General features: G+C 40.8%; 2 protein-coding genes across 7 annotated transcripts in view; both read left to right on the forward strand.

Moving 5' to 3' along the window:
- The window catches only part of TSPAN9 (tetraspanin 9), a 172,163-nt gene extending 168,090 nt beyond the window's left edge, over positions 1-4,073 (forward strand). For 2 of the 3 annotated variants that reach the window (XM_051780836.1, XM_051780837.1), the window contains one exon: positions 24-3,219. In XM_051780836.1, coding sequence (XP_051636796.1) covers positions 24-95 — 72 coding nt within the window. In that variant the 3' untranslated portion in view covers positions 96-3,219. Of the gene's footprint in view, positions 1-23 lie in introns of all 3 variants that reach the window. The other variant, XM_051780835.1, reaches the window with a different exon arrangement.
- A 6,441-nt stretch (positions 4,074-10,514) lies between these two features.
- PARP11 (poly(ADP-ribose) polymerase family member 11) lies at positions 10,515-24,813 on the forward strand. 4 transcript variants are annotated; one of them, XM_051780829.1, is made up of 8 exons: positions 10,515-10,632; positions 14,566-14,694; positions 14,803-14,923; positions 16,164-16,239; positions 17,743-17,815; positions 17,903-18,033; positions 23,905-24,056; positions 24,489-24,813. In XM_051780829.1, the coding sequence occupies exons 2-8, from the start codon at positions 14,569-14,571 to the stop codon at positions 24,800-24,802; spliced, it is 993 nt and encodes a 330-aa protein (XP_051636789.1). In that variant the 5' UTR covers positions 10,515-10,632; positions 14,566-14,568; the 3' UTR covers positions 24,803-24,813. The 4 variants fall into 4 exon arrangements, with proteins under 4 accessions (XP_051636789.1, XP_051636788.1, XP_051636787.1 ...); XM_051780828.1 differs by lacking the exon at positions 10,515-10,632 and adding an exon at positions 11,078-11,156; XM_051780827.1 differs by lacking the exon at positions 10,515-10,632 and adding an exon at positions 11,179-11,484.
- Positions 24,814-25,190: the final 377 nt, after the last annotated feature.

Here is a 25,190-nt window from a genome sequence, read left to right on the forward strand (position 1 = left end):
CCTTACTGTTTGTTTTCCTTCAGATTCTTGGCATGGCCTTCTCCATGACACTCTTCCAGCAGATTCACAGGACTGGCAAAAAATATGATGCCTAAAGCCTCTGAAACATTATCACATCAACCCTCCTGTCTCATCATAAAAATGAACACAAGGAATGACCACAAGGAGCATCACACTTAGCCCTGCTGAGGAAATCCGTCCCATTGACTGATCCACTTTGTTACTTGTTCAGTTATTATCACAATTTATTTGACTCTTTTTTTTTCTGTTTCACATTTGCCATTTATTTGCCAAAGAGGGGGAAACCCCCCCAAACAAATGGATTTTCTACACGAAATCATAGATCTGCTCTAAGAATGTTTCTTAACTTAAGAAAATGTTTTGCTCTACTAATCCATGCTATATGTGCAAAAATTACATGTGTTCGACTTCAAGTGAGAATTCTTCAAAGTCTTCCATTAAGTTTTCAACCCTTATATCCAATTTACTGGAAGACTCGGAAAAGCCACTCTAACTGAGAGTCCTGGGAATTGGAGCTGCTTTGCTTTGCAGCTTCTTGTACCTTATGGTGTATACTTTTTTATTATAATAATGATGATGATTATTATTATGATGGATATAGCTTAGAATTTAGTTGCCTGACTTATAACTTCTTACTGGTTTTGGTTTTACACATTTATTGTACATTAATTTGAGAACCACTGTGCGATCTCCAGAGGACATGTTTTTCAAATTTGACAGCTGGTGCAGGCAAAGACACAACTTTTCTCAAGTCCATGGGGAGGCATCATCTACCTTTATCAGGGCATTGATGCCCTTACTGTAACAAAGGTGTTCCTTTAAAATCAGAGAGTCTTTCCTCAGATGGAATGCAAAGGCCTCCCATTGGACCAGATGATGAGCTTCCTACTTCTGTGAGGCAAAGTTTCAATGCCTTTACTCACCCAAAGCAGTGCCTGGCTGCTTTGATGTCATGCTACTTTGAAAGCTAAAAGCACTGACTAAGCAAGTTATTGCTGGCACAAAGGAGAGAGATTGCAGTCTGACCTACTGGCAGCAGACTTCACAGATTGTGTTGTCTGCTTCAAAAAGTTTGCCCAAGGCATGGCGTGCTGCTGGATGTGAAGGAAGGGGATGGCAATTTGATGGCAACATTGGCATGCCATGCCCTTCATTGTAGGGGTTTCCTCAAGCCAAAGACAGTTGTCTCCCTGAGGTAGAAAAGGTGGTTTGATTAAAGGTGACCAGATGGTGCAGGAAAGGGGCAATTTCCAAAACAGCACTCAGAGATGATTTGTGTTGTCACACCTTCAGTACAGAATTGATTCTTGCTGATGGATTGCCAAGTCCATCCCTTGGGGTAGTTTACTTAATGCATATTTTTACCAACATTCCCGTTAGAAAACTTGAACATATATTTCTCTACTTTAAATGCTTCTTCATTGCAAGGAACCCCATTTACCCTTTGTTCCAGGTTTTTGCTATTTTGTGAAGGAAGAGGGAAAGGCTCAGACATTGGAGGATGTTCTGACTAAATTTCAGTCAGGGCTTGACTCAGCTCTGAAAGAAACATAGCTGTTTACATTAGCAGCTGTCAGAATCAACCTTCAGAGGTTACCTTATCCAGTGTCACTCTCGAAGGGGTACTGACATATATGTAAGATGGGGTTCACTATGACAGTACTGGGCTGAGTTTCAGAATCTGTTGAGGATGGAGATATCGTGCCTTTCAGAGCCATGCCACGTCAAACTACTCCTCTGGTAAACAAAATTCTCTTAATGTCCAATATGAATATTTATACTTTAAGCTCTAAAAAGATACAATTTTCATTGTATCATTTAGCCTATCTTTTCCTTGTGGGCTGAAATAGCTGTTGAGCCACTTTATATCTGAGAGGTTTTAGTCCCCTCTTTATATTCCTAGTAAGTCCTGCATGCATCTGTACATCTGGCAGCAACAGTGTTTTGTCTGACTTACGTGTCACTTTTTTCAGTTCCTATGAAATCAGTGTGACAGGAAGGAGTGTGAATGTGTGGTTGACAGAGATGAATTTGGGTGTTGCAGTGAAGAAGGTTACTATTTTTAGAGCACAGTCCTTGCCCATATGAGCACAATGCCCAAAGTTTCGCAGGGCTCTTTTTTCCCACTGACGCAGACAAGGCCATATGGGTTCAGCTATTTCACTTGGATAGCCTTTCAAGGAGTTGGGGAAGAAGCAGAGGGAAAGCACAGAAACTGAATCCAGTTTTACTTCCATTTCTAACAAAAATTGGGACCAGGAGCATCTGAGCCTCACTGGAGATGGCTGTTCCACATTGAAGAAGGGGCTCTGATGCCCAGTGTATTTGCTGCTACATGTAAGACTGTATCCAAAGTTGCTAAGATGCGTTCCCATTTTTGCAAGAAAAGACAGGATGATTTTCATCTGATGGCTCCACTGCATTCTCCCTTTGGGCAGAAGTGCTTAGCTTTCTCTAGCTTTCTCTGGTGCTTAAAAAGAGCAGGGTGCAGGGCTGAGCAGGAGCTTCATCTCTGTCCTTTGGGGTCACACAGTGGTACTTGCCACATCTTAAATTTTAATCTGCAGTCAGTTTTTGTACAAAAATGGTAAAATATATTAGTGAAAGTAATAAGGAAATAAAAAAATGTTTATGAGTAACTCAGAGATGAAATGTGTAGTTGCAAACTCAGCTACTTTGCCTTCCATCCAAACTTATTTTTCTAGAATGCTTCATTCCATTTCATGATCTAGCAGCACAGATCCTGAAATCTTTTTTTAATGACTACTTTTGGCATTTTAAGCACAGTATTAAGTGAGATAGTTACATGAGCTTCATGTATTCATCTCTACGAAGCCACCTACAGGAGAGGAGTCAAAAGCAGGACTGATTTGTGTCTCTAGCTGAGTCTCTGATGTGGGAAGTGATGACAGATATCCTCAAAGGAGCAAAAAAGTAATACCATTTTCCAGGCAGCAAAAAACAACTCTGGAAAGTGTGAGGCTGCATCAGTCAGTTTGTCAGAGAAGGCACAAATTATCCTGTAAACTGGTCAAAGGGAGCTTTGGCTCATGTATGTATGCACTTTTTTTGCTTATGCTGGTAGGTGGCTATCTGTGTGTTTTCCCCAAATGTCACTCTGATTATTTAACTATAAGTTTTTAGCATGTTTTTAAATAAAAACTGATACTGAGTAAAAGTATCTTTAATATACACAAATATTGATTTGTATAAATGCATACCTCTCTGTATCTCTAATTCATGAAAGCACAGTTCAAGTCTGTGAAAGTGCTATTTCTCTGAGTGTTCCTTCAGACTGTAGCATACCTGCTGTCTTACTGTCCTTCGTGCTTGGAAGCTGCAATAGAACTTAAGCAGAGGCAAAACAGGAGAACTGCCTGAAGAACCTCTACTTGAAAGCTGATGAAGTGTTAGCAGTGAATTCTGTTCCCTTCTGGACGTACCAAGGCTGTTAGTTACAGGAAGCCCAGGTGGAAGGTGCTCAAAAAAAGTGCCCATAGCATGTAAGATGTTAAAAACAATGACATAAATGTCTTCAAGATGACAGAAGATACCTTGGGTGTGTCATGCATTGAGTTCCTGGACTATGGTCGCTTTAGGCCAACTCTCCTATCCTGTGTCCACCCCCCCATTTGTATGCATGTAATACAAACTCACACACAGGAGGGGTGCAAACAGGGGTCAGCCAAACTGGTCCTCGAGGTCTTTCTTGGGCAACTAGTGGTCACACAGAGAAAAAGTCAAGGGGAACAGTGTGTTTTCCCATCAGATGGTTCTTGGGAGCAGCATGGAATAGCCCACACATAATTCTGATGTAACTTCTTTCCACAGAGTTGAGCAGCTTCATCCTGTAGCTGGCATGGGGAAACCTGGAGATGTCTGGCTGTGGGCTAGCCATCTGTTGTGCAGTAGATAGTAGACACTAAGAAACAACATGCCATTCCCACCGGGTGATGTTTGCACCAGTGTTTCTTCTATGCAATACCTACTTTCGCCTTTATATAAAAGATTTTTACTAGGATGATATAAAAATAAAGCATTTTTTCAAAGGTGCCTCTTTGAGCTCGTTTGTCTCCTAACCCCACCACCAAAACCAAAAAGGGACAAAACATTCCAAACGGTGACTGACAGAGATTTACTCCAGTTCCTTTGCACTTGAAATCCAGTGTTCTTGAAACTGTTGCATCTCTGAAAAGATTCTCCTCCTCCACCCTGCCCCAGTCCTCTCTCATCCTTCAAAACAATACTCTAATAGAACAGAAATAAGTGTGAAAAGTACCCAAAAATGGGAAAATGATTTTGAGAGCCTGTTAATAAAGGAAAGAGATTGCCAGTCTCCCAGAGAATATAGAATAGCTGAAGAGAGGACAAAGTAGTAGAGAGCTTGAAAGACATCCAGAGGACACTGAGAAGTCTCAGACAAAATGTGAAAACTGATTAACACTCAGACAGAGAAAAACTGCAGAATAGCCTTCCAAATGCCAGGAAAGTAGAAGATGGCCTGAAAGATCACCAAATGAAACTGCAGAGCCAAGCAGAAGGGAACAAAGCAACAGAGGGTCTGAAAGAGATTCAGAGTATATAAATTAGCCTCAGAGAAGGGAAGAAAGCCTGTAAGTGCTCAAGGAAACAAAATATAGCAATGTCAAATTGGCCAAGAAAGAAATAGATAAGGCAAAGAATCCCTCAGAGAATACAGAAGAGGCTCAGTGATAACAAGAAAGTCTCAGAACTATGACAGGAGTCCCGGAGTACTCAGTAGTACCAAGGGTGGCCTCAAGAGAAGACCAAGAAAAAAAAGGAACTAGTAGAAAGCCTGAAAGAACCATGATAAACACACAAGAGACCCTGACAATAACAAGAAAGTATCAGAGCTTCAGCAAGTGCACTGGGAGTGTATATCTGCATCTGCTAAGAGAGGAGAGAGGCTAAAAGAGCAACAGAAAAATAGCCTTGGAGAAGGGAAGAAACAAGCAGGAAGGCCGAAAAAGTCCCAGGAGAAAGAAGGGTAGTTGCTGAGATGCCATGAACCTTGAAGGGAAACTAAAACAGCTGTAGAAAACCCAGTCTAACGACAGAAAGGCTGAGGTGAGTGAGATACAAAACAAGCAGAAAGACTTAAAGTGCTCCAAAGCCATCTCAGTGAGAGGAAGGAAGAAAGTGAAAAGCAGCCATAGCAGCTTTGAAGAGTCTAGGGAAGAAGTGGGGAGGTTGAGAAAGTCCCAGAGAACAGAGAAGCCTTGCAGAGCCTGAGAGACTAGAAAAGAGCCTGAAAGAACCTCAGAGAAGACAGAGTAGGCTCAGAGAAGTTAAGAAAATAGCAGAAAACCTATAAATGTGAAGGATAACAAAGATTAGCTTCAGAAAGGTGGAAAAAAGTAGGCCAGAAAGAGACCCAGAGATCAGAGTAGCCTTGGAGAGGTGAAAAAGTACAACAGAAAGACTGAAAGAATGCTGAGAGAGCAGAGAGTGGCCTCACACAGATGAAGAAAGAAGCAGATGTTAAAAGAGTCCAAGGAGAGCACATGGTACCACTGGAGGGCCATGGAAGTATGAGAAAGACTAGAAGAATCCCAGTGCATGCAGAGTATGCTTAGGGCAAGCCCTCCTAGCTAGGCTGGAAAGCCAGTTTGAAAACATGCTCTTGCCCTTGTTCCTCAAAGCAGGGGTCCACTCTCATGAAAGCCAAAGCTCTACTTGCAACACTGGCTGTGCAGTCAGGTGTTAACCCATAGGTTGGGGGTCCTCCTGCCCAAGCCTTGCCTTTCCACTGGCAGGACCAAGGAGAACAGCACCTGGGCTCCAGTGCCCTGTAGCCACCTTTGGTTTACTAAGGTCTCCCTTGACAATATCCTTGGTGCACACATGGATGAGCAGGCCAGGGGAACAGGCCAAAGTCTGGACATGCCTTAGTGCTCTCTGGTCTAAGGTGTAATTTCCCTCAATCAACAGGTCACGTGAGGTAGCAAACAAACTCAGTAGATGCCTCTGTATCCTGTAGAAGGAAGTTTCCAACCACTGTCACAGTGCTGGCTCAAGTGTGGTTCAGATTCATCTGGCTGTGATGCATTCCTTGGCAATTCACAGCACCTGTGTTGTCCTAGGGTAAACAGTGGGGTGGTGAGTGACTGCATTAGAGCAGATGCTGGGATGCATGTATGTGCACACATTTGAGTATGGGAATGTCCTATAGCTTTGTGGAAGCATGAAGAGACTCTGGAGGTTTTCTTTTCTCACTTTGTAGCAGGTTGACCCTCACCCACAGCTAAGCACCACACGATATCTCACTCACTCCTCTCACAAAACCACAGTAGGATGGGGAGAGCAAAAGCGAGAAAACTCATGGGTTGAGATATATATAGTTTAGTAAGTGAAGGAAAAAGTGATGCAAAAGCAGAGTGATGTCCAGACCCAGTCTCTGAGCAATGGCTACCTCCCCAAAATCTCTCTCTCCTCAATTTCTGTTACTGTAAATGATGTTATAGAGCATACAATATTATTTGGGTCAGCTGTCCTGCTTGTGTCCCCTCCAAATTTTTGCCTACCCCTGAGGAGGGCTGAGTGGGAAAAAGAGAAAGCCTTGATGCTGCGCAAGCACTACTCAGCAATAGCCAAAACATATGTGTCTTATCAGGGCTGCTTTAGTCAAAAATCCAAACCACAGCATCATACAGCTTGCTACAAAGAAAATTAACACTATTCCAGACAGACCCTGGTGCACTCTTAAGCATCACTTGAATGCTGGTGGATAGAGACATCATGAAGATTCAGAGAGATGAGGAATGCAATTTTGCCTTTACTTCTTATGGATGACTATCCTCTCCAGACTTCCCAGACAACCCCACAGTTTGCAGTGTGACATTGTCTCTGATCACCCCAATCTTGCTCACTGCATTCCGCAGACACAGAATAAACTACTGAAACTACAGTTGCTTCTGCTGCCCAATGTAACTGGGCACAAAAGTTCTCTGCAAATGCTTTTCTCTCCCCAGAGATAGTACAGCTCAGCACAGGGAGCAAAGATGGAGAAGCCGTTCCCTTCATCAGTGTTATTCACTAGGAGATGAGGTGGACAGCAATGCCATCTCCAGTCATTGAACAAGGTTGCAAGTAGTCCCTGCATTCTTTCCTAGGTTGTAATGAAAGGTGGGAGAGGAGTGCATCAGGCTATGGGTAAGGGTTTTTTTCTCTGTATGTAGAATTAATGTTTATATTGAAATCTTAGGCTGACAGAGTTCAGTGCAGATGTGATATGTACATAGAAGCACAGAAGGATGTGTAGTATCCCTGCCATATATGCAAAGTATGCTACACAAAGTAAGGGAAGTAGGGCGATGAGTGAAGTTTAGTCATTAGAACAACATTAGGCCTTGATGTCATTATGCAATGCTGCAGTTAGAGATACATGGTTGTGCTAGCCTGGAAAAGATAGGAGTCCAAAATGAGTGCAGGTATCAAAGTGTTCTCTGTGCCCATGGATCCTCTATGTCCTTCTCTAGAGAAAAACAAACTAAAAGCTCTCTGCGGTTCTCCTGCTGCTACAATTGCATCTATTTGCATTTAAATTCAATTAATGTCAGTGAAGGACTCCTTCTTCAAAACAACAAACAACAAAAAAGACAAATTGAGATGCTGGAGCTCAGTCTACCCATAAAAGGAGACAGAAAGGCAACTGGTAATTTGGCACACTGTGGGTTGTGTTCTCCATGGGGGTAGAACATATGCGTTCTCCATATGGAGTAGAACAGGTACTACTTGGGATCATGGCTTCCAGGCACTATCACTGAAAAAAAAAAAAGCATCAAAGAACTAAGATGTTCCTAGACCTTTTCCATTTCCTGAAGAGTGCAAAATAGGCATAACCGGGGAAAGCACAGCAGGAACAGGGTTAGAACAGTATCTTCTAGAACACAGAAGGATGCAGGAGAGTCAGGTTAAGAAAGATTGCTTGACACATCTAACAGCTCTTTGAACAACAAATCAAGACAATGTGGACTTTCAAGGAAAGAATGCATAATGATTTGCTTCTACAGCTTCCTCCACATCTCAAGACCAATGCCATATTTGAGGTGGACAGCCATTGCCTTTAGATGTGATGCTCTGTAATAAGTAGAGTATTTCCTCATACTCTTGCCTGTGGGCAACTGTACTTGTGAGTGTACAAGTTTGTAGATACCACATGCATCCTACAAGTTGCAACACAAGAAATTCTGGCTGGACAGAAGGGAAAACCTGTTTATCCATGAAAACAGTTCAGCAAACATGCCTGGAGGGAAAAAAAAAGAAAAAAAGAAAAGGCTGGATGAGAAACTGAGCAATCTAATCTAGATTTGAAGTTAGGCCTGCTTTGGTAAGGAGACTGGATTAAAGAACTTCATGAGTCCTTTCAAACCTGGTTCCTTCTATCATCCTACAATTTATGTACAAGGCAGTATTAGGGAGTTCTCTCTTTCATTTCCATTTGACCATTCCCTGAAAGAACAAATTTGTAACTCAAGTCATGTGTCCAAACCTCTCCAGTTTCTGCCTTTTTGCTGCTTGAAGTAGTGGCTGATGAGAATCAATTAACCCAATTATGTCTTCTTCAGAGAAGCTGTTAGACTGTACACAGTACATAAGATATCCACTGAAATCTTTGGATTTTAAGGGTTTTTAAGTTGTTGTTGCTATAAAGAGTCTGACATTAGCATGTAGCTTCCTGAGAATACAGTCACTCTAACAAGCTATGTTTTCACTGTAATGAAGATATTTTTATCTCAAGAAAGGTTTATGCTCCATTATTATTAGTCTAAACATACAAAGAAAGGGAAGAAACACACAACATAAATCTCAATTCTATGGCATGCTTCAAGGCATAGCAGCAGAAACTTTGTTAAAACTTTCGTCTCCTAGAAAACTGTGTGTTGTGCTAATGTAACTTCATATACACTTATGCAAATTCTACAAAAAACCTGACCATTATTTTAAAAATCCACAACTGACAGTAATAAAAATAGAAATAGGTGATTCACAGAGGCCCATGTTAAACATAAAGCATTGCCAGCATCTTTTCAAGCAAAAAAAGATGTTCAACAAACATTCAATAGCTAAGGTGGTAAAAGAATCCCCCCTACCTCTATCCTATGTATATATTCATAAAGAAAGGCAGGACAGGAAGGATACACCTCCACAATTTTTATGTGCTTTCCAACAATGTCAATACAAATATCATGGCTGAGAAAAGATGTCTCTACTTCCAGAAAGCTCCTTTATTCCAGAAGCCTCATGTTCATGCCAGTAAAATACCTCCAGTGATTCACCACAGGCTGCTTGACTTTTTAACTCAGAAAAATAACCTTTTCTAACTCTGCATTCAGAGGCAAGGTCAGCACAGCCAGAATCTGGATACGTGTCCTGCCTGACACTCCCTCAGAATTTGCGAAATTCATTTTCAATCCACCTGTGCTGTTTTTGGCATGCTGCTCAACAAAAATCCTTCACTGCAGGATGTGCTTCACTGACTGCACACATGTATGATGACTACGTGGTTTTTTGAAGTTACCAGGCCCCTGGCTGACTGCAGACTGATGTAGCTGCTGTTACTGCCTGCTTTTCTGCTAGCAGCTCCCATCCTAGACTATCTGCACCAAAAGGCTGGGGTCAACTACATTCATGACTGTGTCCTCTCTTACGAACTGGTCCTAGAATCATAGAATCATAGAATCATAGAATCAGCTGGGTTGGAAGGGACCTCCGAGATCATCAAGTCCAACCCTTGATCCACTACTGCTGCGGTTGCTAGACCATGGCACTAAGTGTCACATCCAGTTTCTTCTTAAAAACATCCAGGGACGGAGAATCCACTACTTTCCTGGGCAGCCCATTCCAGTGCCTGATTACCCTCTCTGTAAAGAGATTCTTTTTAATATCTAACCTAAACCTCCCCTGGCACAACTTGAGACCATGAGCTGCTGCTGCTGAGGTTTCTAGACCTCAGTCGTAACATGAAGCTGCCCATGGGCTCTGAGTGCCCACAACGGGCTGCAGCTCTAATTGCTGCTCTCTTTGCACTGCACTGGCTGACCATGCTCTGTGCACGGTGTGATGGTCACGTCTGCTGCCATGCCTGGCGTCAACGTGGCATCAGTTCTTTAAAAAGCTGCGTGTGCAGAAATGAATGCGTGTATGGGCCCAAGTGTACCTGTGCTTCACAGGAAAATGAGGAGTTGTATTTCACAGGAAAATGATGGGCTGTTGTATTACCAAATTATCAATAGTTACAACAAATATTTCTTGGTAAAGCAGAGGCCCATTACTATCAAGGCCAAGAATCCAAAGAACTAAAAGACCAGGTGGTGGGATACAGAGCAATGGAGGGCGTATCATGGCTCTGGTTGGTGCAAGGGACTGTTATTGGTACTGGATCTGTTACCTGCACTGGTACAGGTACTGATACTGTGACTGGAACTGGAACTGGGCCTGATACTGGCACAGGTACTGGTATAGGTATCTGAACTGGTACTGGTACTGGAATTGGGACTGGGATAGGAAATGGGCCTGGTAGTGTTACTGGAACTGTGATTGCAACTGGTACTGGAACTGGGACTGGGACTGGAACCTGGCCTGGCACAGGTACTGCTACTCCTGTTGGTATTAGAACTGGGACTGCTACTGGAACTTGGCCCGGTACTGGGACTGGAACTGGGCCTGGAACTGGGACTTGAAGTGGGCCTGGTACTGGTATTGGTGCCGGTCAGTACTGCTACAGGTACTGGGACTGGTACAGGTACTGGCATTGGTACCAGAACTGGGACTTGTATTGGGACTGGGACTGGTGCTGGAACTACACCTGGTACTGCTTTTAGTACTGCTTTTAGTACTGCTCAGTATCAGTACAGTGCCTGGGATTGGACTTGGACTGCGACTCTGCCTCAGTCTCCCCCTCCCTCGCCTCACGACAGTGGCTCCACCCCTCGCGCTCAGCACCACCCACTCCGCCGTCATTTACATACCCGGCGCTGACGAGCCAATGGAGCGCGGCCCAGCGCGGCGGTCGCCCCGCCCCTTCCCCGGCCGCCGGTAACGGAAGCGCCCGGAGCGGAGCGGCCCCCGCGCGCGGCATGTGGGGAGCGCGCCCGGGGGGGGCGGCGCATGCGGTGAGTGCGGGCGGGCCGCGGAACGGAACGGCACGGAACGGAACGGCCGCTCCTCCCGTCCTTCTCCCTCGAGCCCGTGCCCCGCGCGCCCCGCAGGCCGCTGCCCCTCCCGCCCCGCCCCGTCGCCGAGCGCGCTGCCAGGTTGCGCAAGGGGGTGGGGGGCGTTGGCCACCGTGTGTGTAGGAGCGGCCTGCGGCCCCAATGAGGGGCTAGTGGTGCTGTGCTTGGCTCGGTTGCCCGGCCGTGCCCTTGAGCTGCAATGGACTCGGCTCTGGAGGGTTCGGTGGCAGGTGTGACTGCGACGGTGGCCTTCGGCAGCACAGAGCCGGTGCGTGGGGGTGCAGGTGGGAAGGGCATTGTCATTTCACCTGGTGTCCTGTATTGGTGTTGATGGTGTTCCTCCTCGTCTCCCCTGCCAAGCCCTGCACGCTACCTCAGACAAGTCTCCTAATCAGGTGTCGTGTTCTCCGAGGAAGAGCCGGAGAATCCCCTGGCACTGCTTGTGTTTCCAGCAGGGAACTATACCAAGTTGGTGTTTGTAGGTGCAATGTGCCAAGTGGAAGCAGACAGCACAAGAATGCAGACAGAGTAGCCCGCTGGGATACTGTTATATTTTTTACCACGAGGGTGGTGAGGCACAGGTTGCCCAGAGAAGCCTGGATGCCCCATCCCTGGAAGTGTTCGAGGCCAGGTTGGATGGGGCAGGGTGTTGGACTACATGGTCTTATAAGTGCCCTTCCAGCCCAAACCATTCTGTGACTCTACACACTATAAAGCATATTTATCATTCAGGCATAAAGTACTTCTAGAAAAACGAGGCAATGCATTACCAGTAGTAGTAAGGCCATTCAGTCACAGCATACAACAAGCATTCATCGTGTTTGGAATGATGTTTTTCCTACCAGAGTAATTTGTTTAATTTGATCTGTTCTGGTAACTCCTAGATCAGTAGAAACAGTGCTAATAAGTCCTTCTCGAAAAGCTACTTCATGCTTAATAAATGGTGTGCATTTGATATTAAATTAATCAGTAATTCCCACCAGCATGTTGGATTTGTGTCACCTTTGAGAACAGCTTGGTTTTATGGCTTTACATGTTCATGCCTTCGGGTCATTTCTCCATGCTTCTGAAATATCCTAGAATCTATATGCTTACCCTAGACTTTGTGAAGAGGGTAATATGTGGATTAAATGTAATATTTTTGAAAGCCATGGGAATAACTATCTCCCTAGTAAATAGTTTATTCTGGAGGCTGTATTGCCCCTGGAGGACTGTGTGTTGACAGGCACTGGTAATCGTGCCTCTCTGCTTGTAAAGACATGTTCTCTCTTGTTCGAAAGGCATTACTGATTTGATTGGTCAGAGTCAAGGCCCTGAACCAGCAGTGGGATGGAGCTGAGGTCTGGCCGTTTTAGTGGAAATATGAGAAGACTTAACATTACCAAAAAAGCCTGAATTGCTTTTGTCTTAGCTTTAAAAAAGTGCAGGCTGCATCTGCCTCTCTGCCTTCTCTCTGTAGGGTAGAACATAGCCAAATGCTTACTTGAGAGAAAGAATCAAGTTGAAGGTGAAAGATTATAGTCAAAAACTGTTGGCCAGTTGTGCTTTTAACACCAAGTGAATGTAGGCTCTGTGAATCTGTATTGCTGTGAGGAACAGAAGAAATGAAGAAATGTTGGCAGATGTCCTCTGAAGTAGCGAATGGTTTTCTTACCTCTTTCAAAATATTTTTTCCATGCAGCTGATGTACTATTAGTGTAGTTCTGCTTGAACTTGAGGCAGCAATCCATGTGTGTAGCCTTAGGTAGGCTTCCATTTGTACTGAAGTAGGTTTGCCCTCAGTTTCTGCAAGTTAGAGGTGTGGAGGTCCACTTCTGATTACCCTGTTTTCTGAACACTCTTTGGAGCTTTTGATGATTATAATGCAGTCTATAGCTGTTATCACAAAGAAGTATCTCAGATTGTTTTTCAAACAACCACTAACTTGGGAAAAGTAGGGGGGAGGGAAGGATAATGTTAGAAGTGCCTTCTGCTCTCTTGCTTCTTTAACTCCTGCCCCTGTAGTGCTGTCCAGGTGGTTCTTGCCTCTAATTTCCAGTATTTGTCTTCTTTAGGACCTTAATTTTTCTCTGGGTTGAAGTGATCAGGAAACAACTGAAGCATCTAAGATACAAACTGCATGTTGTTTGACTTACTTCTGCTGGAGCTTATTGTTTCACTTCTTGGAAGCAGAAGTGAAATTGAGGAAATTTTTGGGAAGAGTGCCAAAGTGTTTTGGTTAAACAGTTAAGAGTGGATAAATTGCTGACCTTTTCCGGGAGTAGTGCAAGCTTCTTTTTCTGAAAGGTTTCCCCCTAACTTACTTAGAATTTTTGCTTGGAGAGGTTGTTGCAGAGAGTTGACTTGTTAGGAAATACATGCAAGTGGAGACAAGCACTTTCAGAGTTTTCAGAATTTTATTGGCAAATGAAGAATGAGCTGAAATGTGGCAGGGACTAATGGGTTCTTCTAAAGGTATTCTAGCAGAGCTCTGGCTGTTTTGAACTTGTCTAGCTGCTGTTTGAACTTCCAGTTTGCAGCATCCACACCATAGCATGAAAAGGAATTCCTCTGGTTCAGGAAGTTTATCTTTCACTTTTTTTGAACTTGACATTTGCAACCTTCAATAGGTGTCTCCTCCATTTGTCAGAAAAAAAATGTGATTCTTTATTCCCTGTTTGGTTTTGTCATGATTTTTAGACCTCTGCTTTCTTCAGTCCTTTTTCTTCCATCCTGCAGCACCTCAACTGTGGTAGTCATTGCTTGTGTGGAAGCCACTCTAGCTTATGCTGTGAACCTTCTCTGTAAATACAAGTACAGAGTACCAATAATTTTACTGTGTCATTTTTAAGTGGGTGTATTAGAGGGGGAAACTTTCCATCATGCATTGTGGAAGAATAATGTAGTGTGCTCTTACACAGTTAAATAATTATATTCTTTGACTTAGTTTTGAAATTTTTTTCTTACAGCTTCTGATATCCAGTCTGATTTGTTCAGTGTTGGTGAGCAGCTAGTAGATGTTTTCATCAAGGTGTCTGATGTAACCCCAAAACATAATTTCTGAGTAGCATGTAATGGAGAGGCTGTTGTATATATCTGAATAGCCTTGACCCTACAACCATCAGTGTGAAATTTAGCACCTCTCTTTGGTATGTTAAAGCCTATAACTTGCCTTTACTGGCATACTTTACAGACAATTAAGAGAATTTTGAAAATATTTAACTAACTCAAAGGATTTAATACTGTGTAAGTAGCAAATTGAGAATTTTCCTCTGAAACAGAAAAAACAAATATGCCCTCCATCTGCCAGGATTTTTTGTAAGTATTGCAAATGCAAAATATTTTTTGTGTATATGTGTGAATGTTTCAGGAAATGCTCCGAGGACCATCAGAAGATGTATTTCCAAAAATGGAAAGTCCCGTTGAAGAGATGGATACCTCTGATACGCAGTGGGGCTGGTTTTATTTGGCCGAGTGCGGTAAATGGCATATGTTTCAGGTAAATCCCTATGACGTTATATTGGCTGTGGTGGATTTCTGTACATCCAACTACCTATTGCTGAATTTGTCTAAATGTGCTTTTTCACTTATTTTATTTATTTTGCAGACTGATTCAAACAGTCATTGCTCTATTAGCAGTGAAGATATTGAAAGGAGTTTCCGAACAAACCCACACGGTTCTCTGTCTTTTACGACTGCAAAGTTTAACTACATGCTAGACTTTTCAGGTATGTATCTTTTCATAGAGTAAATTTAAATAATGGAAGGTACCAGATACACAGCACATTTGTTCATTCAGCAAGTTATTGTCCTCCTATCTGGTGCAAAAACATTTAATTGAAAATGCCACCTTTACAGGAAAGTTCTACAGGAGTTTGTAGAAGCTGCTGCCCTGTTACATTTTTTTAGTGTAATTTATTACTGTGCTAGCATGTCTTGTTTCATAGCTGTCCATCATGTTACTTGCTGCTTGCCTCAACTGCAGGTGGTGTGTAGCATACATCGATTAAAACATGAAGTTTGAACCGTTTAACATGCAACTTCCTGTAAGCTTGAAAAACCTCTTCCATTCAGAGTCTGTTTAAGAAACATTGCTATGAAGGAAGTTTTCTGCAAAATGCTGGCATCAAAGTGATTTAATAATTCAGCAGGTAGTTGAAGCCAGTTCTGTTCTCAGACTAATAAGGAGATAGGCAAAAAGATTTTCTAGTAAAGATCTCACTTGTGTCATTCTTGTTAATTACAGAATATTACAGGTTTCTAATGTATGCAACTAAATATAAATGTAATCTGTGCTTTGTTCGAAGATGTGTTCTAATGACTTCCTTTTTTTTGTTTTTTAGTTTTTCCATTTGTAGATTGTTTATTTTCTGATTAAATTACAAAATGGCTATATGTTTAGATACAGGAAATCAAGGAAATAAATATGTATTCTAATATACTCAAACTTCAAGTATTTCAAATACAGAAAGTGAGGACTGGGTAAAATAACAATGTACTGGCCGTAAAGTAGTATATAACAATACAAGGAGTTTTTATGTTTACTTGTGTTGAAATGTCTGTTTAATAAAACTGTTTTGCATCCAGAATAAAAACACTTAATACAAATGTTAAAGAACAATTTTTACCACTGTCTGTAGGTCATAATAGTAAGGATAGTAGTAATATTCTTTGGCATCCTGTTAAAGTCAGTGGAAGTTTTACCAGTGATTTAGTGAAACTGAATTTTAGATGGGTATTTTAAAAATAAACATTGTGTGTGTAATATTTGTGCATTTCGCCAACTCACAAATGACAATGCATTCAGAAACATTTATTGAAAATGCTGATTTGTTAATTGCTGAAAAAGGAATCCCTGTCAAGCAATTTTGGGTGTAGTAATGTTATTTTAAAAAACGTCACGTAAATGTTTCAGATGCTCTAGATGAATTCTAGAAATTTTCATTTTAACTTTTGTTTTATGCTCAGTGATGAAACAAATCAACCTGACTACCCTTAAGCAACGTCCAATAAAGCGAGCTCCCTTTTCTATCAATTCATTCAGGTAAGGAAATAAAAGGAAGACTCCTTATTTTTATTTTATTCCTGATTCTTCTAAGTAAAATGAAACAAAAATGTTTTGTCTTTATTGTTTATATTTATTTGCTTTTTGCATGAAACAATTTGAGATGCGAACCAACATGTGAGAGCTAGTCAAGTGAAGAAAGAAGACGTTTCATCAGAGTGACAAGAGAATTTTTAATTTATTTTTTATCTTTTGTTTTCTGAGAAAGCAAGGAATTTGTATGGAGAGAGGGAAGGCATGCTGTATACTGATATCCTTTGGCAGGGTTCTTAAAGCTGAGCTTGACTTTAGCCTTTGGACTCACTCGCTCCTGTTGAATCAGAATTGGGACGGTTTGTTCCATTCATAAATTATTTAGAACTATTACTGTAACAGCAAAAATGATTGAGTTATATTTTCTTGCCTGTGTTTTGGTCATTTGCTCTAAAATGATTTGAAGTTAAAGAAATTGTGTTGTAGCAACCAGATTTTTTTAGTCTAATTGCTTTAGTTTTTTACCTTTTGATCGGTCATTAGATGTAAAGCCCCGCTGATGTAAATCTCATGCTCTCTAAACAATAAACTGAACTATGCAGTGATACTGCCACAGGTGAAATGGACTACATGGAATATGTGGGGTTTTTTCCCCAGATAGTTTCTGAGAAATAATTTTAGTTCTGAATTGTAGGCTGGTTATACATTCAGAATGAAATTTGTCATTTTTCATAAGAAACGTACTAGCCATCTGTTTACACTTACTTTCAAGAAGGCTTGGTTTTTTTGAAGTGTTAGCTTTTTTTTTCACTAGATATTTGCTGAACAGTGCATGCAATGATGTGGCAATTTACCTTTTTTTGTTTCTCGAATAATTGCATTCAGTACTCTGATTTCCATGTGATGACATTGTTTACTTTCAGGTGATTCCTTCTTTTAGTCCCAGTTTTAAGGCTTAAAAGCTGCTACATATGCAGTGCATATGCTTAAAACACTCTTTTTTAAGGTTTTGTTGTTTTGTTTTTTTCTTTTAAATAAGCTGTAATTTTCAAGTGTGTATTTTTAACATGATGCTTTTAATTACTTGAAATGAGGGTTCAGTTTCCAGATAGGCTAGTTGTAATTCCTCATAGTTTGGAGTGTTCAGGCTGTGTGTTCACTGTCACATTTCTAAATCAATGTTGCTCTAGTAATGTTGTGGAACTTTTTGACCACTTCTTCTGCTTTATCTTCCTATCTTCTGTTGGGCAGATGGTGTATTAAAACTGTTCATTGCCATGGTTTAGTTGTAAAAAGCTAAGGCAGAATTTGAATACAAAATAAGACCTCTTGCCTTTGACTTTACCTGCTGGCAACAGCCTTTGATTGAATTAAAACCCTGAGTAGTTCTGTGTAAACCTTGTGGGGTTTTGGTTTTTTTGCATACTGTATTGTTTGGAGCAGGAGTTTGACAGGAAACAAATGCCTCATGTCTTTAGTGTGATGTATTTTTACCTTTTTTGTTTGAAGTTTCATCTGTGAAAATGAGGCTATCCCTATGCCTTCGCACTGGGAGAATGTAAATACTGAGGAGCCATACCAGGTAAGAGTTGGTATGCAAGTTGGTCAAAAACATGGGATAATGAAATAATGCACTGAATTGAAATCGTACTAACCTCTTTTTTTCCAGCTTATTCCATTGCAAAAGAAAACAAATGAATATAATGAAGTTTCTAGTCTCTTTGGAAAAACAATGGATAGCCACCGAATTAAAAGAATTAAGAGAATACAAAATCTAGACTTGTGGGAGTTTTTTTGCAGGTGAGATTATTTCTAAACCCAACAGTTTTAGGATTGTTAATGGAGCAAGTTTTGAAGTTATGTAGCAGAAATATGTTTAATTGTTTTTATTACTAATGAAAATTTGTGTTACTTTTTATCTTTTAAAAATTTTCTTGTTTGTCATTTCTCTCTATTCAAACTTCCATTTTCAAGACTCTGTAGCTTTTATAGGTGCAGAAATGTAATACTTGTAGAAATACATTAGTTATAGTGTAGCACAGATAAGACTAATGCATTAAAGATGTTCAGAATGTCCACATGTAGATGCCCATAATACTTACAGTGAAGTAAGGAGAACAAAAGCAAGCTTTTTGTAAAATAATTCCTTGAGAAGATTGTATTATTTTAATTTTTACTGAACAAAGCAAATGAATATTTGTGTCTTGTTGAGTTTCTCAACCTTATGAAACCCAGGACAGAATTAAGTGTCTAATTAACACATATTTCTCCAGTTTCCTTAAGTTTAATGTGCTACAAAACCTTGTTCTGAGTTCTCGGCTTTTCCCTCTTCATGTTGTGCCGACCTGGAAGAAGTAGGAAGTGCTCAGTTCTGCATCCACTTATTTTGTAGTATCAGTCTTAAGAAGTTGTATTTGACAAAAGTTTTTGTGTAGCCTCTAAGAAGGAGTACATATCAGAAGTTTTAAAGATGTCTTACACTAATAAAACCAACTGAACTAAGTTAAATAGTGAGGAAATAACTAAGAAGATGTATATTAAAATAAGTTTTCTGATTTTTTTGAAAGATATGTAATTTATTTTTAATTGAGAGCTATATTACTAATATGTATAAGGAAATTATTTTCTTTATAATGTTGATGGTTAAGTGAGTTCTCGTACTCTTAATTAAGTTTGTTTATTCTTGGAGAAGTAAGTAAAAAGGTCAGCAGAACTTCTGCTTGGACTTCAGAGGTCAGACTTTGGCTTGTTTAGAAGACGGTTTGACAGAATCCCTTGGGAGACAGTCCTGAAGGGCAAAGGAGTCCAGGAAGGCTGGGCATTCTGCAAGAAGGAAATCCTAAAGACTCATGTCCCTGTGTGCTGAAAGACAAGCAGTCGAGGAAGAAGACCAGCCTGGCTGAACAGAAAACTTTGGATGGAACTTAGGGGAAAAAGAGAGTTTATGACTTTTTGGAAGGAAGAGCAGGCAACTCAGGAGGATTAAAGAATGTTGTGATGTTATGCCAGGAGAAAATTAGAAGGGACAAAGCCCAACTAGAACTTAGTCTGGCCACTGCTGTGAAAGACAATAAAAAGTATTTTTATAAATAAATCAACAACAAAAGGAGGGTTATGGAGAATCTCTATCCTTTACTGGATGTGAAGAGAAAAATAGTGACAAAGGATAAGGCCAACGTACTTTAAATACTGAGGCAAAGAAGACATTAACAGTAAGACCAGTTGTTCTCCAAGCGCCCAGACCCTGACCTGGAAGATGGAGACAGGGAGCAGAATGGAGCCCCCATAATTCAAGGGAAAATTCTCAGTGACCTGCTACACCACTTAGACACACACAACTCTAGGGGGCCAAATGGGATCCACCTGAAGCTACTAAGGGAGCTGGTGGAAGTGCTCACCAAGCCATTTTTTTACCAGCAGTCCTGGCTCCCCTGAGGAGGTCCTAGTAGACTGGTGGTGAGCAAATGTGACACCCATTCACAAGAAGCATCGGAAGGAGGGTCTGGGGAACTACAGGCCTGTCAACCTGACTTTGATGCTTTGGAAGGTCATGGAACAGCTTATCTTGAGTGCCATCACACAGAATGTATGGGACAACCAGAGGATCAGGCCCAGCCAGCAAGGGTTTAGGAAAGGCAGTTCCCAGTTGACCAACTTGTTCTCCTTCTATGACAAGGTGCATGAGGGAAAGGCTGCAGATGCTGTTTACCTGGACTTCAGTAAAGCCTTTGACACTATTTCCCACAGCATTCTGGAGGAGCTGGCAGCCCATGGCTTGGACAGGTGCACTGTTCACTGGGTAAAAACATGGCTGGATGGCTGAGCCCAGAGAGTGGTGGTGAATGAAGTTATATCCAGTTGGTGGCCAGTCACTACCGGGGTTCCCCAGGGATCAGGGTTGGTGCCAGTCCTGTTTTGTATCTTTACTGATGATCTGGACGAGAGGATCGAGGGCACCCTCAGTCAGTTTGCAGACAGCACCAAGCTGGGTGGGAGTGTTGATCTGCTGGAGGTTAGAAAGGCTCTGCAGAGGGATCTGGACAGGCTGGATCAATGGGTGAGGCCAATTGTATGAGTTTCAACAAGGCCAAGTTCCAGGTCCTGTACTTGGGTCGCAATATGCAGCACTACAGGCTTGGGGAAGAGTGGCTGGAAACCTGCCCAGCAGAAAAGAACCTGGAGGTGCTGTTTGACAGCTGGCTGAACATGAGCCATCCATGGGCCTGGGTGACCAAGAAGGCCAATGGCATCCTGGCCTATGTTAGAAATAGTGTGGCCAGGAGGACCAGGGAAATGGTTTTCCCTCGGGGCACTGGTGAGGCTGCACCTCCTGTGTTCAGTTTTGAACCCCTTACTACAAGAAAGACACTGAGCATGTCCAGAGAAGGGCAACGAAACTGGTGAAGAGTCTGGAGCACAAGAGTTACAAGGAGCAGCTGAGGGAACTGGTACTGTTTAGCCTGGAGAAAAGGAGGCTCAGGAGGACACCTTATTGAGCTACCTGAAAGGAGATTGTTGTAAGGTGTAGGTCAGTCTCTTCTTCCCATATAAGAAGTGACAGGACAAGAGGAAATTGCCTCAAGTTGTGCCAGGGCAGGTTTAGATTGGATATTAGGAAAAGCTTCTTCCCTGAAAGGGTTGTCAGGCATTGGAATGGGCAGCCCAGCACAGTGGTGAAGTCACCATCCTTGGTTTAGGGGTGGACTTGTCAGTGTCAGGTTAATGGCTGGACTCAAAGGGTTTTTCCAACCTAAATGACTCTGTAATTCTAATTGCAAATTGATTTGGTTATATTTACCTTGTGTAATTATTAAGGCTTATTTGCTTGGCCTTGTTTCACCATCTACCTTCCTAGAATTATGTTTCTCTAGAGGTATATTTATACGTATCTTAATTTCTGACAATAGGAGTGGCAAACAGGCTTCAAAGTAAACGTTCTTTGAGTCTCCAGTGTAGATGGCAGAGGAAGGCTAAAGAAGACCTTTTTTTTCTTAGTTTAGGAACTGATAAAATTTGGAGACTGTACTAGTTTTCATGACTGGTCAGTGAATAGAATTCGTGGTTTAAGAACTCTGAATCTATGGATGCTGTGCCAAAATACTCTCAAGGTATGAAACTGAGAGTGGGAATTAGAATTTCATATGTCAGGAGTATTACAGTATCACCATATAATTGACTACAAACCAAAGTACTTTTTAGTACTTATACAGTATAAAAGTATATGGAGAAAAGTAATTTCAGTTTTAAAATATTTTTTCCTGTATAAAAACAATACAAGTAGCAATGAAAATTGCTAGATTAAGTGTATGCAATTGAGGCTTAGCTGCTTTTCTTCTGAGGGTAAAATACTGCCTTGGAGTAGATGGGCTTACAAACACTGGTGAAGACATCATTGCCTGGTACTATATTAGAAAGTAATAGGTATTCCAGCATTTCAAATTCCTTAGAAGTTTGTTTGGTGCCCCGGGTAGGAATGTTCAAAGGAAGATGAAGCTTAGTCTAGCATATTTTTGTTTATGCATCTCAGTTGGAGTTGCAGAGGAGTACAGCGAGTAAAAATGGTGTTGGTCAATGAGATTACTTAAGTGCTTGCATGTGTACAAAGAGCATCTCTATGGGTACTTAGTTTTGCTGTAGGTTTTTCCTTTTATTGAGCAAAGTGGGTGTACAAAAACATTGTGAATGGTGGATTAATTTTGTTGAGCTGGATTAGCTTGTCAATGCTGGTGAAAAGTGCTAGGATGATGCTTTTTAGAATAGTTGGGCTCCTCGATTTCTCTTCCAAATTAACAAAATATCCTATTGTGGCATTTCTTCATTCTGCAGAACCAGCTTCCCAGTGTGCCCAGTATATTCTGCTACTTATGAGGAACAATTGCTACTTAAACTTTCGTGGTTTTGAAAAAGTGTTTTGTTTGATTGATAAGATCAAGTATGACATTTGAGCATTGCTTGAATGATTATTTGCATCACTGTAGTGGTCAAAACACATTTACCTCTTTCAGTAGTTCCCATATTAATGACAATTCTAAATTAGTTTTAGGAAATGAACTGGTCAGAGATAGTGAAGGACTGTTACAGAGCATTCTTTGGCAATTGAATATTCACTTTTTCTATAAATTTGTTCTGTTGCCTTGTTTCAAGAGAAGTTAGGCTACATTATGTATTGCCAGAGATCAGCAGCCAGCAATAGAAGGCTAATAATAGAAAAATTTTGAATGTTCAGCATTAGTAGCCCTTAGATTGAAAGGTGTTTCCTCACACAGGTAGTTTTCTCAAGATGAAGGAATCTTGGCTCTTAGGTTTAGTTGAACTGCTAATAGAGTGGAACTTGAGTGCCTGGAGCCTGTCTGTCTCTGATAAAAAAATATTCACTAATAAGATTAGTAGTGAAACCTCCCAGATGCCGTTGAGATTATACTGACATTCTTCTGATTTGGAAAGCAGAAAAAAACATACGGAAAAAACAGGTATTTTAGTTTGCACTGAGTGGGGCAGAAAAAACCCCCAAACAAAATGCTGAACAATAAAACAGATAAAAGTATCATTCGAGCTAACTACTGCAAGATTTTCACTTCTGTGAAATGTACTTATTTATAAGTAATGCATAATAGCAATGTAATGCCATTAATATGATCAAGAGTCATCACTGTCTGTCTCTTTCTCTTTCCCTGGATGTTTTTGATAAGACTTGCCCAGACTCCATCTAAACTCTTCCCCAATTCAAGCATGCACTCCAGTTATAAGCAGATTGCTTAATTTGATAAACCTGAGTGTGTGGCACCGTGCCCCATGCACTGTAGCTGTTACTGGAAGAAATTCAGGTACACAGATAAGAACAAAGCAATGATGTGCTCTGACTTGATTTTGCCTGGACGGTCAAGGGATCATAACTATGAACAGCTCAATGAGTTAGACACAGCTGCAGAGTCAACTTCTTCATGGATCTTAGGAAAACCCAACTGACAGAAAGTCACTTAAAGATTGATGGAAAATATATCTGCTCTTTAATTGGAAGTGTGCTATGGCTTTCTGTCCATGAGACTAATATACATTCACCTGTAGTATAAGGTGGGTTTTTTGGAGGACAAAATTTTTGTCCAAAATTTTAGAGTGATGTAATCCTGCCAATGCACAACTATGTCTTTTAAAAAGTATTAGTGAACCATAAATTCAGAAAACCATTATGAAGTGATCATGTGGAAGTAAATTTGCCTAAAACATTAGGTGATTTTATTTTTAATATTTGTGCAATTTACCTAGGTAGTAGTACTTTATAATCTACCAACTTTGCTATGCCTCCCACCATGCTATTTAAGTAGGTGAGGGGAACAAAATGTGAGAAATATGTGATTTTTTAAAAAATGTATCTGTAGAAAATGACCATACTAAAACTAATGCCAAATGAACTAAGGTGATAAATTGATATAAAAAACCTTTTTTCCTAACCTTGGACTATGCCTGAAAATAGTCCACAGCATTCAGAAAAGTGTGATTTCTAAACATGTACCTTAATAATTCTAACCTGTTTAAAAACTAGAACCATCTAGGCATTTGTAAAAGTGGACTGTATGCAGTGTTTTAGGTTTGTCCTCTGTGCAGTGTTTTCACAGTAGTAACTTAATGTGATTGTACAACTGTTTGTAATGCTGTATTGTGTGTTTTCTGTAGGAAAAAAGCTCAACTGAAGAAGAAAAGGGGTGTCCCAACGATTAACGAGCAGATGCTATTTCATGGCACCAGTAATGAATTTGTTGAAGCAATATGTATTCATAACTTTGACTGGAGAATAAATGGGATGCATGCTGCTGTATATGGAAAAGGTAAGTATAGTTGTCACATAAAACAGTTGGTAATCCTAACAGTTCTACATTGATAAGTGTTCCTTATAGATTATACTTGGTGATGCACACCCTCTGTTTGTCTAAGAGCTGTTTAATACAGCTCTGCTTTCACATCAAGTGTAATTAAGGAAGTTAATTACATGTAATCACAACTGGCTGGTAGGGCCAGGAAGCATGGGGAAGGGATACCCAGCAAAGCAGTGTTGATCACAAGACAATCTCCCTACTGAAATGTTTACACTAAAAATATTTGGTCATGTTGCTGTAATTCAACAAATAAAAGAAAAAAAGGATTGCTAATGAAGATAAAAGAACTGACATTTTTCGTCATCCTGGTACCTATATCCATGCTCTAGTGGTTAAGCTGTCATGATAAGAATATGATCAGATTTCTTTTTTTTTATTTGAAAGGGACCTACTTCGCCAGAGATGCATCATATTCCAGCCATTTCTGCAAAGAGAGCATGAAGCACGGAGATACTTTCCAGATTCATGGCGTGAATCTGCAGCCTCATCTGCACAGACCAGATAAAGTCATGTTTCTTGCTCGTGTATTAACTGGTGACTACATTGGTGGGGATTCAAAATACATAAGACCTCCTTCAAAAGATGGAAGTTTTGTGAACTTGTATGACAGCTGTGTGGATAATACCTGGAACCCAAAGATCTTTGTCATCTTCGATGCCAACCAAATCTACCCTGAGTACTTAATAGAATTTTGTTAAGCTTGAACTGAGTATTGTTTGTGTCTTTTTGATACTTTTGTTTCTTTCATAAAGACAACAACATGAAAACATGAAGCATTAAAGGAGAGAGGTGAAAGAAAAGGTGGGATACATTTATGGAGGAGGCAAGCTATTAAGTACATAAGAGAGATTGGTGAACTTTTTTTTAAAAATATGTAAACTTTATTCGTGCATTTTTCAAATGTAGAGACTCTTAGAAATTTGAGATTACTTAGTGATCCTTAAATACATTGGTTGTTGGGAAGTTTTCAAAGGCAAGATTTTACATTCTGATTTTTTAAAAATATGTTAAAATTATTAATGTGGTAGAAATATGCCTCTAATATAGTATGCATATGATGAAACTAATCTTTTATAAAGATTGTCT

The sequence above is a fragment of the Manacus candei genome, unplaced genomic scaffold (genome assembly GCF_025592945.1).
Source record: "Manacus candei isolate 608988 ecotype Guabito, Panama unplaced genomic scaffold, ASM2559294v1 h1tg000014l, whole genome shotgun sequence".
NCBI classification, from domain to species: domain Eukaryota; kingdom Metazoa; phylum Chordata; class Aves; order Passeriformes; family Pipridae; genus Manacus; species Manacus candei.

Bases quoted from the DNA above. Each gene is read 5' to 3' on its own strand.
- PARP11 (XM_051780827.1), top strand. From the start codon at position 11,416: ATGGACTCGGCTCTGGAGGGTTCGGTGGCAGGTGTGACTGCGACGGTG. The intron at 16,240-17,742 runs GTAAGGAAATAA...TTTTGTTTGAAG, and splicing joins TTTTCTATCAATTCATTCAG to TTTCATCTGTGAAAATGAGG. The intron at 17,816-17,902 runs GTAAGAGTTGGT...CTTTTTTTCCAG, and splicing joins ATACTGAGGAGCCATACCAG to CTTATTCCATTGCAAAAGAA.